Source organism: Scomber japonicus, chromosome 4 (assembly GCF_027409825.1).
Source record: "Scomber japonicus isolate fScoJap1 chromosome 4, fScoJap1.pri, whole genome shotgun sequence".
In the NCBI taxonomy this organism is placed as follows: domain Eukaryota; kingdom Metazoa; phylum Chordata; class Actinopteri; order Scombriformes; family Scombridae; genus Scomber; species Scomber japonicus.
This window is the reverse complement of record NC_070581.1, coordinates 9,359,392-9,376,438: the sequence shown is the minus strand read 5'-3', so window position 1 is coordinate 9,376,438 and position 17,047 is coordinate 9,359,392. Positions and strand designations below refer to the sequence as shown.

Below are 17,047 nucleotides of genomic sequence, written 5' to 3'. Positions count from 1 at the left end.
GATCTTTTTAGATTCATGTTTTTACAATCTTTCTGGATATCTTTATTTTGAATTGTGTGAGCTAGCCGCTACTACAAGCTGTTATTTCTGTTGATTGATATCAGTTGACATTGGATATAAGTTCCACACTTACTGGCTTTGACAGGATTTTATCTCTGACTGTCAGAGTCCTGCATGTAGCTTTGTAAGTGAGGATATTTTATTTTAACTGTTTGCCTCACTGCGTCTTGACTTCTGAAAAGAAAAGGTTTGAGTTTGTTCCAAAATGTTGTTCTCACGGTTTATATTCGCAGCCTAAAGGGAAACAAAAGTCATGTTCAGACAGTGTCACTGTTATTATTCCAGTTAAGTATCTTGCATAAACTGTTCTTTTTCATTATCTTGAGAAAGAAAGTTGTTCTCATGTACACCCCAATACAGAGAATAATTAAAAAAAACATTTTTAACTCAAATTTGCCCAACATGGAGCATTTTTCTGTTTTTAACTCTCTGTATGTGCTCCGTCTCCCTGTCCAGACAGCCTGGCAGGTGTAGCTGTATGTATGCTGAGTAAATGCTGCTTTTAGCTCCATGTAGTGAATGACATCACATCCTTACGTCCATGACTCAAAGTGACACAGGCCATTTATTCTGCTTGTCCTGCTTCTCTGTTTGCGTTTACTCCAGTTTCAGCGGAGGTGTCGCTTCGTCAGCGCCTGAAAATCCCTTTGGGGGAAGGAGGGAGTGTGGTGCTCTGAATACACCCCACCACTGTGGACCCTGCCTGGGCTGAAGGTGGTGAGCTGACCCCTCTTCCTGCTGCTGGACTTCTCTGTCTGGAGTCAAAACTCACCCTCCATGGAGAGGACGACTCTACAGCATAGCTGCCCATACTCAGGGCCCCTGTCCCCCCTCCCCTCTGTCCCTCTCCCCCTGCTCTACTCCAGCCTACCAAAGCCTTTCCTTCTCTTAACCAGCGAAAGTGCCTTGTCACAGGATGTGTCTGTAATCTAGCTGTTACATCTCCTCTGTTACTTCTTTCCAAACCCTGGAAAACCCAAGCTGACATGACAAACAACCTGTTTTTTCCTTGGTGCGACGGATATTAAACATGGAGTCTGCTCCGGGTCTGAACTGAACAAAGCTGTACCACGGGACCCGAGAAGAGGTCAAAGTTAAGCTACTTGTCCGCTCGTTGCCAGAATTCACTCTGTTTGCTGTCCCTCTATCTCTGTCTTTGCCGGCTGTCTTTTGAACTCAAACCTAAGACTGTTTTCGCCGCATTCTGTCTCTCCAGCTGTCTTGGTTAGTAATGTAGCCGCTGAGTGATAACAGGGGCAGTTACCTAACCCGCTGCAGGACCCTGAGGCACAGGGGGAGCGAGCAAGCCCTCAAAAAATCTTCAGCAATCTTGTAATTTAAATTTTGGGTGTAAAAGTGGACTCTTTATTTTATTTTATTTTTGAGTATGTGACTGATTTTCGAAGTGATGTTGTGAAAGAGTTGTGTATGTAATCTCCCTGGCTGTTGCAAATGCAAATCAGCTGTTTTGTGGTTGTTTAACAGAATTGGAGACCATCTTTACTTCTTATAGTTACTGGGACATACACATCAGTCCTGTCTGTCACCCTGAAGGTGGCCTCCAGTTGTCCCACTTTGAGTACAAACTCATTCAGAAACATGAAAAAAATGTTGTCTGTCCTTATAATCAGTTTCTTTACATTATTTCTTAGTGTTTTGTTGATACTGTTGGTGTCATGGTTGTCTAATATGTAAGATGTTGATTTTTTTTTTAAATACATATTTATACAGGAGCATTGTGGTGGAAGAGGTCGTGTTTAAGCACAATTGTCTAAGCAGCATCTCCAGCACTAACTTTATTCAGATGAATAGTAGAAGTTGATATTTGATAGGAGGGTGGGTGGGTGAAGAGGATTCCTGAATGAGTAGTTCGAGGTGAGCGGGGTCCCGGCTTTGTTTGACTGGCTGTCCTCGTTAATCAGCAGGTCTGCTGCGGTTCAACATCTGTCGGAGGAGATTGTCACAAGGAGACAAGGGAAAGGGGGTGATTACAGCGGGCCAGATGGCCATCTGCCTGAGATTGAAGAATAGATTTGTCTCTAAAAAGTAATTTAGAAGATGGCCATAATCCAGGCTTGATGATAGCGGGGCGAGTAAGCCGACGTCATTGATGTGATAAGGAAAGCGGTGGTGCCGCTGAGCACTGAGCCCTCTGTGCAGTCTGCCAGATTGTCCACTATTTTTAGCCTCCGGGATCAGCACCAAAATATCCCACTCAAATACTAGTACAGATATGTTGGTGAAATTTGACCTAGCTTGTTTAAAAATGCAATCACCTAATGTCCCTGACAAACTTTAAAAACATTGGTGTCTCTTGCAGTAGAAAGTCATGATATTATGTCTACAGTAAAGTCTATTATTTTCTCACGATAACGCATCAAAATGAACCATGAATGAGCAGCACTTGTTGGTGATGTTTCTGCTCAAACCATTCCTCCGTTCTCCACCAACAGACGTGTTTCAGCTAACCAGGTCAAGGACACTCACAGACATGTTTTCTTCAGTCATAAATCAGCCAGTTTGTGCTGCACTGCTCATACAGCGGCTGCAGCTGCTGATTCTTAACAAACATTATTTAAATATATACTGTAGGTAAGTCTAATCAACTGGAGTAATACAGTAGCACTCAGCTATTGCACTGTAATTTGATACTGTGCAGGATATAATAATAATAATAATAATTAAAGCTGCAAGCAGCGATGATCGGGCCCAAGCTCCCCCGCCACGCCACGAATGAGCGAGACTTGCTGCGACGCATCTTCAAGGTCTTGAGATGACAGAGTCAAAATGAAGTCGGTCAGATTAGGAGGAATTCATTAAAGTACGTGGAGTGAAAATTGTATCAAACCGTGCCAAAATTGCAAATTCACTTAAAAATGGCCGACTTCCTGTTGGAGTGAGGGTATGGGTCCAAGAGACTTTTTTGTGCGTCTTTAGATGATACATTAGTGTACAAAAATGTTGTTCATCTACGTCAATCTGGAGGGAGGGGCTCAATTTTCTTAATCTTCTACGGGGTGCAGTACCCCCATTTGGCCAGCTGTTCCTGTTTAATGGCGAAACTTCAAAATTCCTCACATCGCCACGAAGCAACCAAATCCCTAATCAGAAAGTTTTTGATAACTTTTCATCTCCAATGTCTCAAGATGTTTCTGAGTGAATTTGAAGTTGGTCGGATTAAATTCAGTACACATATGTATCATGTCAAATTTTTCGCCGGGTCTGATGTGCGTGCAAATTTTGGTGAGTTTTGGGGCACGTTTAGGCTGTCAAAAAGGCATTTGTTTTGTATAATAATCATCTCTACACTGTATAGTGCTTGGGCCCTAATAATGATCAACCTGCAGCAGCCATATCATCCTGTCAGTCTGTATGTCTGTTAAAGGCATATAAGAGCACAGTGTTTCTATTAAGGCCTCAATACATCTGTAGAAGCTTTTTTCCACAGATTTGTAGTGATTTTTGCCATCTGGCTGTCAGCTGTGAGACTTTTCCTGGTATAAATTGTCACCATGTATTTTAATGGTTGATTCCTGATGTGAATACAAGCTACATGAAATGAATAGCATTGAGGCCCACGTCTATTAGAAATGCGCTGCTCCATTTGCTGTACTTCAGTTGAATTTGAACATTTCGGAGGTTTGAATCCCACCCCCTCACCCCCTTCTTGTTTTCCTTTTCCCACCTGAAATGTGATTTCTTTGTCCGACAAATGAGAAATGACTTCCTGTGGGGTTTTTTTGTTTTGTTTCTGTGTTCCTGAGCTATCTTGCGCTGTGGATAATTTAGATTTTTATGGTTTTTCACTTTGCCTCTCTGGGTCAAATCGTTTCTAATATGGTGAAACATCAAATACTTGAAAGTGTGAAACTGCTGAATCTTTGGCCTCAGGCTGTCTGGATGTGGAAGTATTTTTGGTAGTGCAGTAGATTTTTGCCATCAGTGTTGTTGTTGGGTTTTTGTCGTTTTCTTTTTCTTTTTTTTTCTTGTTTCATTTTCAAACTGTATATTTCTAATTGATTGTTTTGTCCATTATTGCATTTTGTATTGTGTCTATCATTATTATTATTAATATTATTATTATTATTGGTGTAATTGTACCATCAATAAGTAAATTCTGGCTCTGAGTTGAACCAGTGTACATGGAGGTATGCAGTAGTAACATAATGTTTTCTCTCTGCTTGTCCTCTTTTATTTACTTGAACATGATGTGGATATCTTTTTTTTGTTTGTTTTGATTCCTTGTTCCTCTGTTGGTCACAGTATGCCTGAAGTGAGTCGTAGTATACTGAGCTCCTATGTTCAGTGGAGGCTCTTCCGTTTTCTTCTTCTTCTTGCACTGGCTCTGCCTTGACGCCTTCTTGCTGTATAGGCTACAACTGCTGATGCAATGAGCTGCCAGAAATTGCACAGAAATGGTTTATTATCATATAGTTTAATAAAAATCTTATGATGGCACTATCTAAATTTACTTCCTTGTCTCTGTTGTTTTTCACTTGTGAATTTGATGCAGGTTTGGGGGAGGAATCTCTTCCGGTATTGGAAGAAGTTTTTGGAAACTTTGCCTCGAAGTGGAAGAAATGAATGTAACAAGCAGGCAGGTGCTGTCCCTGTAGTGGAGACCAACAGACAACATGGGGCAATGTTTGTGTTGGACCCAGTCACTTATTTTCCGTCTCATCCACTCACCCCTTTAGTTGTGAAAGTGTGCATTGAACACCAGTTGACTAATATTAATATTGAAAGCTGAAACAGTAAACAAACTCCAGAAAAGCACCAATTTCAACCAGTAATGACGGATCATTTCATGGATGGAATGAGCCGTAGAAATTATTAAAGCGAAAAAGGGGAAAACAAAAATGATGAGTTTTAAATGAGTGCTGTTTTAACTGGGGTTTTTTTCAGTTTTAACTTGAGCAGCATAACTGTTTAATGAAAGTTTAGTTTTATGTAGACGCCACTGACAAAGAAAAAAGGCTGTTTATTCTACTTTACTGAAGAGAAGAGAAAAACACATGACAACTCCATAACCAGCTTCTTTCTTCAAAAGGCTTAGTTTAAATGCTGCAGAGCAAAATAATGCCAACAAAATAACTAAAAAGCTGTTATCCTTTTTTAATTTACATACAGTATTTATTATTGTTTTCCTTTTAACTTTAATTTATTCAGAGAAGCCATTTTAAAGCCATGACTGAGCCTTCTTTATCTGTATTTACTGGCACTTTCATCACAGGTTCAGGAAGTTGCTGTTTTATTACGGCCACTCCTAAATGAATGTTAGAATTTAACAAAACTGCCTTATCACCCTTGTGTCATAATTAAACCACGTGGAAAAACCCACAGCCTAACTCTTCCTCAGTCTGAAGCAGCTAATCCAGGAAAACATGCAACACATAAAAGCAACTTCCTGTCAAGACTGAATGGGGCTTTGCTTTTATAGTCAAGGGTTTAAGGTTCAGATAGGAAGGAAATGACAAACAGGGAATGGATGGACTCTCTGGCAACTACACCCTGAAACTAATACTTGTTTTTAATTTACATACAAGCTCTTTGGGAGTGGTGTGTTATTCAGAGAGAATTTACTACACCTGCTTGTCAGACAGATTAAACCACCACCAACTGATGCTGCTGTAAATTTAGTTTTTAAGACGTAGAGAGAGAGAATGCATGAATATGATAAACCACCAAATGATATCCATCTTAATAATGAGGCTGTCATGCTCAAATGTTATTTTCTGAGCTTGTAACTCACTTTTTTTTATTCGAGTTCTGTAAACAAGGACATATCAAAACACGCAGATCAACTGTACAATATATGCAATCTGACTTTTTACTTGGACATTGGAATTACAATCCCTTCCTTTAGTGACAGACCTTTGTTTTGTTGTTGTTTATTTGTTGTTCTTCAGTCAACCTGACATTTGCAAAGCATTGCAGCATTTTAAACACCGTTTGGCTCAGATACGACAGCGTTACCGTTAAATGTTGAATAGATGCCCGCAGCAAATCAATCCACTTGTGTTCTTCATTATCTGATACTCTGCCAAGTGTCCAAATTAGACAACAGTTCAACCAGGCTGCTAGTCGGTCCCAAAATGACCATGGTGCCAAGGAAGGGGCTTATTATGTGCTGTGAGTAGCTCAAACAGCTGAAAATAACAGTTTATAATAATTACATTTTTGCTGTCACATGCATGCCCTTACATAACATTTGTTAAGTATACAGCAATGCCTTCAGGTGTATCATTAATCATCTGCACCCAATTATGAGTGACATGTAGAATCTTCAAATAAAGCCCGATGTGATCTTTGGCACATTTTCAAATTCCAATTTCAGACCACAGGTTGATTAAAGTGCAAACATGATATCTGTGAATATGTTTATGACACTGAACATGATTTGAAGAAACATTAGTAGATCTACTTTATGTCAGTGTTTAAACAACTATAAAAAGAGTTCAGTAAAGTCCATCCTGTTGAGAAGGAATCCCAGCTTTGTAGAGTTAAAGTCTCTGTATTTTGACGGCATGAGTTTTGAAAATTCATGCAGCACATTTATGCTACAGTGTCTGTTTTGAATCACATAGAGGTGCGAAGGTTTGAAATGTAGAAAGCCACATATAAGGGCTTTGGCATCTGTGGTTCTGCTGCAGGTTACAAATCTGAGGTGTTGACTGTTGTTTGTAGCAAAAACCATGTGCACCTATTGTGAAATTATGCACAAAAAAAATGTACATTCTCAAATATTGAAAATATTACTGATACCTACATTTACAATACTATGTACATTGACAGTGAAGTATAGTCACACAAAGTTTATTCTGTCAGACCATGTGCTCTTGGGAATAAGGTGGAAATGGTGGTGGTTGTGGTGGTAGTAGGGTTGGGATGACCATGTTCTCGCATACAGCGCATTTTTCCAGTGCTGAATACACACTGGAGAGGCCACAACACCACGACAACAAGCAGCACCATGAGCACAATGAAGAGCACTAATCTCTTCCAATCTGCAAGCCGTTCCATCAGGCTTAAAGTCTGGGGCTGCGACTGGACGGGAGCATCCATACTCTTGCTGGCCCCAATGTCGATGCAGATGCACAAGGCCGTGGGACTTTCAGGTGCGCCCAAGTTGGCGTTGTGCCCGGCTGTTTTATAGCACAGCTTCTCCCCATCCAACCACACTGGCTTCTCCTGCTGAAGGTGGCTGGGTAACTTGCACAGGACCTCACGGCTGGTGGCCAGGCCCGGCGGTCCCTCGTTGGACAGCGTGGTGAGGTGGCGGCACAAGGGGCAGGAGAGGTTTGTGCTGCCTTCGTTGCCATCCTGGTCGGTCTGCGATACCGCCATGAGACGGGAGAGGCACTCCAGGCAGAAGGTGTGGGTGCACTCCAACAGCTTGGGTGTTTTGAAGACATTGTCGTAGGTGTTGTAGCAGATGGAGCACTCGGGCTGACTTATGATTGACACTTTCTTTTGCAGCTCTCCAGCCATATCCGAGGACGGTGCCTGTGTGTGCCAAACCTGCTGAGGCTGTTCCATGTCCGACCTCTCCTTTGTCACGACTCTTTTGTCCTTAACCTCTGGATTATCTAAAAAAAAAAAAAAAAAAAGAATGAAAAGCTGACATTATTTTTTTTATATTGGTATATGGTATTAGGCTTCCGGCAAAATTAAAACAATGCAAATAAATGCAAAAACCCTTTTCAGTCATGCACAGCCATAATCCCAACAACAGGATTTTAGTCAGCCTGTTGAACTATTAAACTTTGAACTATTTTACCCTCACACAGCACACAGATAATATTAGAAAGCTGACAGAATATTTGTCTATAAATGAATAATTCTATCATGCTTGTGATGATGAGTCAACAGAAGCACGTAGCCTACAAAGAAATGAGTCAGTTGAGTGACATTCTGGGACAGCAGTGGACCACCCACAGACCTGCACACAATGTTCGGCAGGTGCAGCGTGAATGACGTTTGTTTAGATGGACACTGCGTTCTTACACACACTAAACGAGTTTCCAATCATGACTACACAGTGAGGACTCAGAGCAAGAAAAGCCAAGTTCAAGGTTCATAACCCTTAATTCCACTGTCATTTATGAAAACTATAAACTTCTGCTGACCAAGAACATAAACTCCCATTGGTATTGGTACAGTTTGGTGTTGTAATGCCTGACCAGCGAATGACTCGAGCCATGACACACAGAGAGACATCATTTGCTGAGCATCATGGTCACTGCTAAATGGGTAACCCTATTTTCCCATTGAGTCCAGCAATAATGAGCAGGTCATTGTAAATGTGAAGCATGGTGACTCTGGGTATTTTTTGCTTGCTCAGGATCTGAGCATAGAGTCATACAGAGTACACATTTATACTGAAAGAGTGTAGTCCATATGATGATTTGCTGGCTATTCTTGGCTAATGGCATTCACTGCAGCAGTTAGCTTACCTAACGGCTGGTATTGCACTTGTTTACTTTGCCTTGCTTATATATTTTTTCATTGGCATATTTAAAACTATGACAAGAAAAAATGAATCAATAGGCCTACATATAACATGCAGTCCGTTAAAGGGCTACATAGTGTTAGGTTAGCATGGCTAAATAGCAGCATTTCTCTATAAAGTTTATCTTCAATCTATTAAATTGATGCTCTGTAAAGCTGATACTGCACAGACTGTAAAGAAAACCAATAGGCCTACTGTATAACATGTTTATATCATTATCTTGTCCCTATAGCTCAGATAAGATCTATGTGTGTGTGGTTATCTGTGTGACTGGATGTAAACATTCCATGTAGCATGTAGTGTTTACAAGGATTCATAAGACTTGAGTATTTATTTTGAAGGGGAAGCTTGACAAATAATGGTAGCCAGTAGTTTCTAGCACACCTGGTACAGAGCCTTCAGGCCCTTCCTGCATCCAGCAGCTGGTGAAAGATTGTTTTTGGTCAGTTACAGTATGCGGCCTTATCTGGGACATAATCAGAGACAGACACAGGCCGCTTTGTTAATGTGACTTTTTGAGCATGTATGTCAGCCAGAAGTCAGCACAGCTCAAGCTCCGTGTAGAAGCTAATAGACTGTTCTTGGTCACTGTGGGTCACCTGGACCAGGTTTGAATAGCCGAGTCAAGTCTAGTCTAAGTCACCTTGAGGAGCAAATTGCTGCTCCCTTCTGGGTCCCCTTGTCTTCTGGGTCCCTGCCTTTTTTAGGACAGTAAGAATATTAAATGTATTGTCATGTCAACCTGCCTGCTGGCATTGTGTGTGAGGTATTAAAGGCCCCTAATGTGAAGGACACAGTGTGTTTGTGTGTTAGGGATGAAGGATGTTCAGAGCACAGGTGTTCTCCTCTCTGTGCCCTCAGGTCCTGTGCTGCCAGCACTCCTGTCTGCACAAAGTCCCTGCTTGTTCTCTGAATAATCGCTCCATCTACCCTTGGAATTCCTGCACTGTCGACTCTCTCTCTCTCTCTCTCTGCCCCTCCTGAATTCAAACATGTTTTCTTGAGGTGAGGCCAGATATTTCATAAACTACACTTTTATTATCAATTAAAAGCCTCCCCAGTTGACTCAATTTCCCTATTGCACAAACTGAAATTCGGTTGTTGGGTGTGGTCATTTGCTGGAAAAGTTTTCCGCCTACAGAACGGTGACAAATCACATCCTGAGCCTTTTGTACATAATTCCAGATAAAAATGGAACCACCTTACTGTATTTATTAACCCTGCCTCACCAACTACTGAGTTTAAAATACTATACATGTGTTCAATAAGAGTACAGCCAACTGAACAATTCAAGGAAGGTCTTCAAAGGTTCAAATATTTACGCAGGTGCTTCTCATTTCCAAATGAGGCTGCTTAAGTGTGCTAAAGGTGCAGCTTTAAAAGATAACTAGACAAACGGAAGCAATACAAAAACAACATCTGGAATAACAACAATAGCAAGTTATTTTTGTAACTGATGCAGTTAAAATGTATTGGTATTCACACGGAGCTTACATTGTTGATTTCTCTCACAATTATGCCATTATCATTTTGACTACTGGCATATTCATAACTTACTTGTAGTATTTACACAGTATGCTCATTCACACCCATTATGGTTCAGTTAATCGGTACTGTATTTTTATGATCATTCAGACATCGTATCAAGCTCAAGGTCTTAAACAGGAGAAGTAGTTTCCAAACCCTGAGGCTATGTTACCTGTACTGCAAGCACTAAAGTAAATAGCAACCAACTGAGCACCGGACAACAAGACAGTTTCACACAGTTGAAAGCCAATGAAGTGAAAGGAGCCTTGGTGGCAGCCTCAGGCTGTACTTTGATGCACTCCTAATGACTCCTCAAACAGTGGGCTCAAACTGATATACCAGCTTTTAATATATAAATCAAATAGACTCAAATACATACATAGCATCTTTGTTTGATCTCTTTTACAGTGGAATAATAAAAAACAAATAAATGAACTTGCAGGCTCAGGTCTAATAAAAGTCACACCTGCTCAGCTGTGGCCTTTTAGCAGGAGGTGATTGCACCTGCATGAGGTTTAAATGTTGATGTTGTAACAAATTTAACTTCTTTCTCAGCTCAGCGTCTGCAGTGTTTAATCTGCAGGAATGCACTGTAGACATTCCACAGTTCTCTATCTGCAAGTCTGATGGTCTTATTTACAAATGCAAAAATATGCTTTTTACATGGTCTTATGACTCTCCAAGAATCATTCACACATTCCAGATACATGTGAGACTGCACTGAGAACAGCTTATTACATTATATCACTTCATTAGTGAATATACTGTATGTCCTTGTTTTCAAAGAAATTAAGGGACGTGAGACTGTGCTGGTATCAGACTCTTTACTTAAGGTGGAGGTGGTCTAATTGCCCATTTACAGCCTACTTACACAACAAAAAAGCCTATAACGTGTTTTCAGCATGAGATGTAAAGAGCACATTCAAACCTTGCTCTGACCAGAGTCCAGTTGGAGTATTGGTTATCCACAGGGCTTTGAGGACAAACTGAAGGGTCGAATATTATACAGCAGAGTCAAATATTAACTCAGACTAAGTCTTGCTGAACCCAAATTACCAACTTCAAACACGGGAGAGGTCCCGCTGTTCTCTCTGGACAGAATGTGATACTGCTTTATGTTTCAATTTACAGCCCCTGCGTCACTTTTTCAGCGGCACGTGTTTTTCTCACCTGCCCCACTGACCCATTTAGTGTGCAAATCACACATTATCAATCTCGTGACTTCATTTGTATATTAGTCAAATTGAAGCCTTTGTCTTCCAGCTCCATGTAAAATACATATACGGTTCTTTCCCCTTTTTTTTTGAATCTCTTTGTTCAGCTTTTGTTCAGCTGTGTGTATCTTTAGGACAACAGCTGTACGTTCAGCTCAACTGTCACTGCTGCAACCTGCCCTACCTGTAAAAGTGGATGAAACTCGAGCTACCTGCCATTTAAACTAGAGTGGTTTTGGAGGGAGGGAGGAGGGGGGCTGCTGCAGACAGTTAAACTGAACATTAGGCGGTGCAGGCAAAAGCAGATCTGATAGCACGTGTGTAAACAGGACAGACAATGCAGGAACAAGGATACAGACGCCTGAATATACAGTAAACTGCTAATAAAACCTGACTACAAACTGGTGTTGCTGCTACTGAGGTTCGATTATTCACCTCATGAAGGATAATCCATCTGCACCTGTCACATTCACTGCTCAGCTAAATTAAGCAATGAAAGAAAAGATAAGTAGATATTTTATCACAGCTGCCTCCAACAGTCTGGAGTTTAGTTTTATTGGTATTTGGTTGCAGGAGAATCTCTTAACTCACAGCAGTGCAGCTCTTAAAAAGACTTAGGTCATATTTATAGTTTCCATTTTAAAAGAAAGCGCTTGACTGAGAACAATAGTTGTGGTGAAACTGAACAACAGTAACATTTGCAACCTTCACCCCAAAAAAAGTAGTGTTAGAAGCACAACAGCTCAAGGCAACATTCAGCATGAAAGGTTTAGTTACCTGTTGACTGAGGAAGGTGTCAGATGATCCACTTGTTATCTCTCTCTCTCTGTCTCTCTACGTCGAGGTCAGCTCACTGCCCTTACACTCCAACGGGCATTTTTTTGGAAGCCAAAGTCAACTGACTTCTGAGCTTCCAACAGGTAGTTCTGGGCTTTTAATTGAGCCTCTATCCAGACTAAAGTCCTCCTCTGTACTGGTCTGAGTAGTCTGCCTGAGTCACAGGTGTGGTGTATATGTGTGTGTGTTTGAGATAGAGAGAAAGAGTGGGTGTGTGCTCAGGAGCTGTGTAATAGCTTGCTGTGTCCGTGTCAGCTCTGGGTCCTCCTTCCTCTGTGTCCGTTGGCCACTATCACCTACCCTCCTCTGTGAGCTCCCTTTTTTGCACTTTATGCAAATAGATTTGAACAGTTTGTTGGCCTTGAGATGGTGTTTGGGGGCGGGGAGGAGGAAAAGGAGGAGGAGGAGGAGGAGGAGGAAGAAGAAGAAGCCTCAAGGACAGGAAGATACATTCTTGCCCTCTCACCACCCCTTCATGTCTCTTTCTATGTTAATATCTTCCTCTTTTTCCACCTCACCTCTTTGTACCAGTCTTCACTGTCTCCTCACCCTCACAAAAACACACTCACTCACACACACACATGCAAATACCTCTCACCTGCAGTCACTTTACAGACTGCACCTTTTCCCCCAAAGAATGACAATGTACTAACTGAATGAGACAGCATGTGTGGTGTAACATACACACTCGCACACACACACACACACACACACACACACACACACACACACACACACACACACACACACACACACAGACACACAGTTTTACTTATGTCACTTTTGGGATAATTACATAGACTTACATTCATTTCCTGGAGGCTTACCCCCACCCTAAGCTAAACCACTGACCCCGAAACCAATGTTTTACCAACTGGAGACACAACTTTTGTCCTCAAAAGCTGTCCCCAATCAACTCGTGTTAAGTCTAGTTTGTGTCCCCAAAAGTGGCTTAAGTCACATCTACACACACTCACACACACAAAAACAAGCACACACACACATATCAGCTCATGGTCACTTCGGGGACATTACATAGACTTAACTTTAACCCTAACCACTGACCAAAAATCCACTTTTTCCCAATTGATGACATAACTTTTGTTTCTCCAATTTGTCCCCAAAATTATTAAGAGAAACAAACTACAGGGCGTCTGCATCACATACATATAAAGGATTCATTTCCATGTAGTCAGTGACAAGGTACCAGGTACGATACAGGGTTATCCTCCCAACAGAGCACCTCTCTACACTTGGTCAGCATGACACACATGATCAGCACAAACCGTGTTGTTCCAAGAGTGATGCATGTGTATCTTGAAAATGTTCCCAGCTACAGTACGCTTCACTTGGCAAAGTGTGTTGTAATGACAAAAATGATGTCATGTTTGGCCTGAGTGGGGGAAATCCCTGTTAAACAGAGCGGAGCATTGGAAAGGAACAAATTCCCCATATTGGCATTTTAAAGACTTTCCTTCATGCAATTTGTAACTCAGGAAATACACACAAAAATAACAAATATCCACCTGCTCATCAGAATGAGCTGAAGCTTGTGTATGTGTTTATTTGAATACTAATTTTATTATATGATAACAACTAATGACTATGGGCCTTCAGCCACAAGTTATCAATGCAATAACGGCTGACTTACTGACTTTGTTATTTAGTAACCTACTCACAAATACCGCTGTATCATATCTGCAAAGTCATTTATTAGGGGCTGGGTTGTGAGTGCTTTGGGGAAGAGGGATGGGCATGATGACAAACACTTATTTCTCTTCCTGGAAAGTTGGTTTCATAAAAATAATGTCAACAATTTAGTGGCCGGATGAAAGTAATAAACTTCGGTAAGTTATCTTTGATTGAAGGTTTACCTGGGCCTGCTGCTGAGGTTGGGAATGAGTCCACGTGAGCAGGACCCAATGTTGACTGTCTATGCACTCGGCCCACCCAAATGCTACAGAGCAAAGATGAAGCCACAAAGGGCAAAACCTGTGCTCTGTGCATTTCTTCAGGGTAGGACATATAGTGTGTCCCCTGAGGTAACTGGCTCTTGGTTTGACTTTTATGAGAATTGATTAGAACCATTGTGGCTGTCTTTGGGAAGCCAATAACCAATTACCAGTAGCCAATAAATTGAAAGACAGATAAGTACACATGCACATCAGAAGCCTGCTCAAAAGTGTACCCATAACTGATGACAGTATAATTGAATTTTTAATAATGTTTACTTTTTGCAAATATAAACACATCCTGCAATATGGGAATAAAATTTGCTTCACTGCAACTAATGCATAATCAATGAACTCTCAAAACTTCGAAAGGGTTTGTTCAAATGCTTCAAATGATTCTGGAGATTAAATGTAAAAAGTTTTGAAATATGTTTAAAGTTTTAACAGTAGCAATAAATGTTTGAGTGTAATATGTACTGTACTGTCTTTCAGCTGTTCATATGTACATATGGGATTTTGCTGACTATTTGAACTTCAGCTGCATTCTTTTTTCATAGACCTCTTTTATTTAACTTTGAGCTTGTGCAAACAAAAGACAGTGTGTTCACTAGCAGTACTGGTATTAAGTTGGGTTAAGTTTGCTCTAAACGACACATGGTCCCGGGTTCAAATCAAAAGGCATACTAGGCCCCTAAAATAACTCTCCCTTTAACAAATTCACTGTGACATACTGATCACCAGCACAATATTTATAAATATTGGTATAATGATACAGATTGTGAGGTAAATGACTTCAATACAGTACTTTATTGTATGTATAACTCAGTTAATGTTGAGTGTCATCCTCCTGTTTCTCTCTGCTGCCTGTTATGAACTCTGTCCACTCACTTTAAAAGCTGTAAAGTACATGTATGTCAAATGATGTGTGCCCTTCTTATCAAGCTTCATTTTCAGTAGAGTGGAGTAAAAATTCTTTCAGAGGCTGATCTGACCTGCAGGAACAAAAACACAGAATATTTGACATGTTTCAGATTGTTGCTCCTCTACTTGCCAAGGTTTGAGGTCTGGAGCAACGCTTTGATCATCATTTTTTTGGTCAGTCAGAGTTGGTTGTCAGAGGATGAATCTGACTCTCCTCACAGAATCTATGACCTTTACTCTAGTATCACTGCCAGGCAAAAAAAACCCAAACTTCTACAATCATGTATCTCAGCTGATAAACCCTTTTTTACTGCTAACTGCAAACTTTTTTTTACATTAAAAAAAAAGAAATGCAGAATAATCATCAGACTTAAACTTTAAACAGATATTATTCTATAAGTTCCTGGTTCCCAGAGGATGCATCTTCAGCAACTTAGACTACTTTAAGACTATTTTTGACAATTTTTTCATAATTTGATGGAGTACGGTAGAGAACATTACAGGAAATGTGAGACAAATGTGCAACAAAGTTCCCCTGCTGCATTTGAACCAAGGAGGTAATGCAGTATCAATCTTTGACACTCCATGATACTCTAAACTCAACATTTTTTCAAATATAAAAAAACTCCAATAGAGTCAATTTCAAAAATCTTACATTTTAAGCACATTTTCAGTGAGTGACATATGTTCAAATTCTCATTAGTATTTCAGTAAATTGTGTCATTTAAAACATCACCAGTTGATAACATATCTTTATATTGATTGGAATATATGCAGAATGTTTGTGTATTTATAGGTATATGTAGATTTATACACTAAATATGAGACCTGTTATCTTATAACCGGAAAACTTGATGCTGATGAGGATGAGGATGTTGACTGCTGGTCACAAAACACTAAAACTATAATGTCAAACACTAGTTAACTAATACATGCAATTCAATGAAGGTCATGAGGAAGTCCTTTTTTTATTCTCCTCACCAAAACATCAACAGAGTTGTAGTGTTTCTGGAAACCTCTGGGAGGGACTCTTACTGGACTTTGAAACTTTGAATGAGTTCCTGGAGCAAGTCGGCTCCGTTTCTTCTCTTGACTGTCAACAAGTGAGGAGCCAGACTTCAATAAAGGTCACTGTGGATCTTTGATGCACCGATGAGATGTGAAGAATACCTCTTAGCATGACAAGCTTAGTTTTGGGCTAAAATATAAGAACTAAAAGCTACAAATCCTGCAGATACTGTCATTTCTTTGGATACATGTGTCTAATTTCTCATATCTTATATTTTCCAATTATATAAATATATAACTGTAGCTTATATTTTAGCCTCTCTCTGTGGCATAAATGAAAATGCTAATTTGCTATTGTGCTACAATACAAATAACAAAAGATTTGATTTTTATTTGATTAAAATAAACAAGAGAGGATAGAGGTCATATCTAGGACTTCAAAACTATTCATGTTTACAAGCTTATGACGGTCTATCTTTACAATTTACCGTCAGTGACTCTAGGTCATCAACTTATCTTTATGACCCATAAGTGTGATAAGGTCACGTTCTTCTTCAAACAGTCTTTGGTCGCTCTGATTTGTGTTTTTGTAACCAAAGACGTTAATTGAGGAAGAGGAAAGTTTTCTCTGACAGCTCATAAAACCTCTCTCCTTATCAGAGTGTCATTATCATTGTCATTAAGAAATGAACAGATGTTTACAGATGTACACGTGCACAACCCTTCACGGAAACTGAGACGAGCTAAAGAAGGTTACAACCCCTTACTCAGGTTTCTAAAAGGTTATCACAGTTGTAAGAACTGTTTTTTTCTGTAACAATGATCCTACTTTGGAGCATTTCTGGTTGCTGTGGGATGATCATTACCCCCCCACCCTGCTGTTATCATGTGGCTTTTATGGTTATATTTATGCTAAGTCTATTTGATGCATATCATTCAGGCAAAATGAGTCTTTGGAAAATGACACATTGTAAAAACCACCTGTTGTCACACACTCACGCACACACACTTCCTTA

The 17,047-nt window shown here is 40.2% G+C and overlaps 2 protein-coding genes across 3 annotated transcripts in view; one reads left to right on the top strand and one right to left on the bottom strand.

Annotated features, from left to right (window-relative positions):
- LOC128357528 (tyrosine-protein phosphatase non-receptor type 11-like) overlaps positions 1 to 3,148 on the top strand; it is a 37,294-nt gene extending 34,146 nt beyond the window's left edge. For both annotated transcript variants that reach the window (XM_053317893.1, XM_053317892.1), the window contains exon 16: positions 667 to 3,148. The gene's annotated coding sequence lies outside the window, so the exon portion shown is untranslated. The remainder of the gene's footprint in view (positions 1 to 666) is intronic.
- Positions 3,149 to 5,791: 2,643 nt separating this feature from the next.
- On the bottom strand, positions 5,792 to 12,718 carry LOC128357529 (RING finger protein 223). Its single transcript, XM_053317894.1, has 2 exons — positions 12,091 to 12,718; positions 5,792 to 7,649 (listed from the first exon to the last, which is right to left on the bottom strand). The coding sequence occupies exon 2, from the start codon at positions 7,597 to 7,599 to the stop codon at positions 6,877 to 6,879; it is 723 nt and encodes a 240-aa protein (XP_053173869.1). The 5' UTR covers positions 7,600 to 7,649; positions 12,091 to 12,718; the 3' UTR covers positions 5,792 to 6,876.
- Positions 12,719 to 17,047: the final 4,329 nt, after the last annotated feature.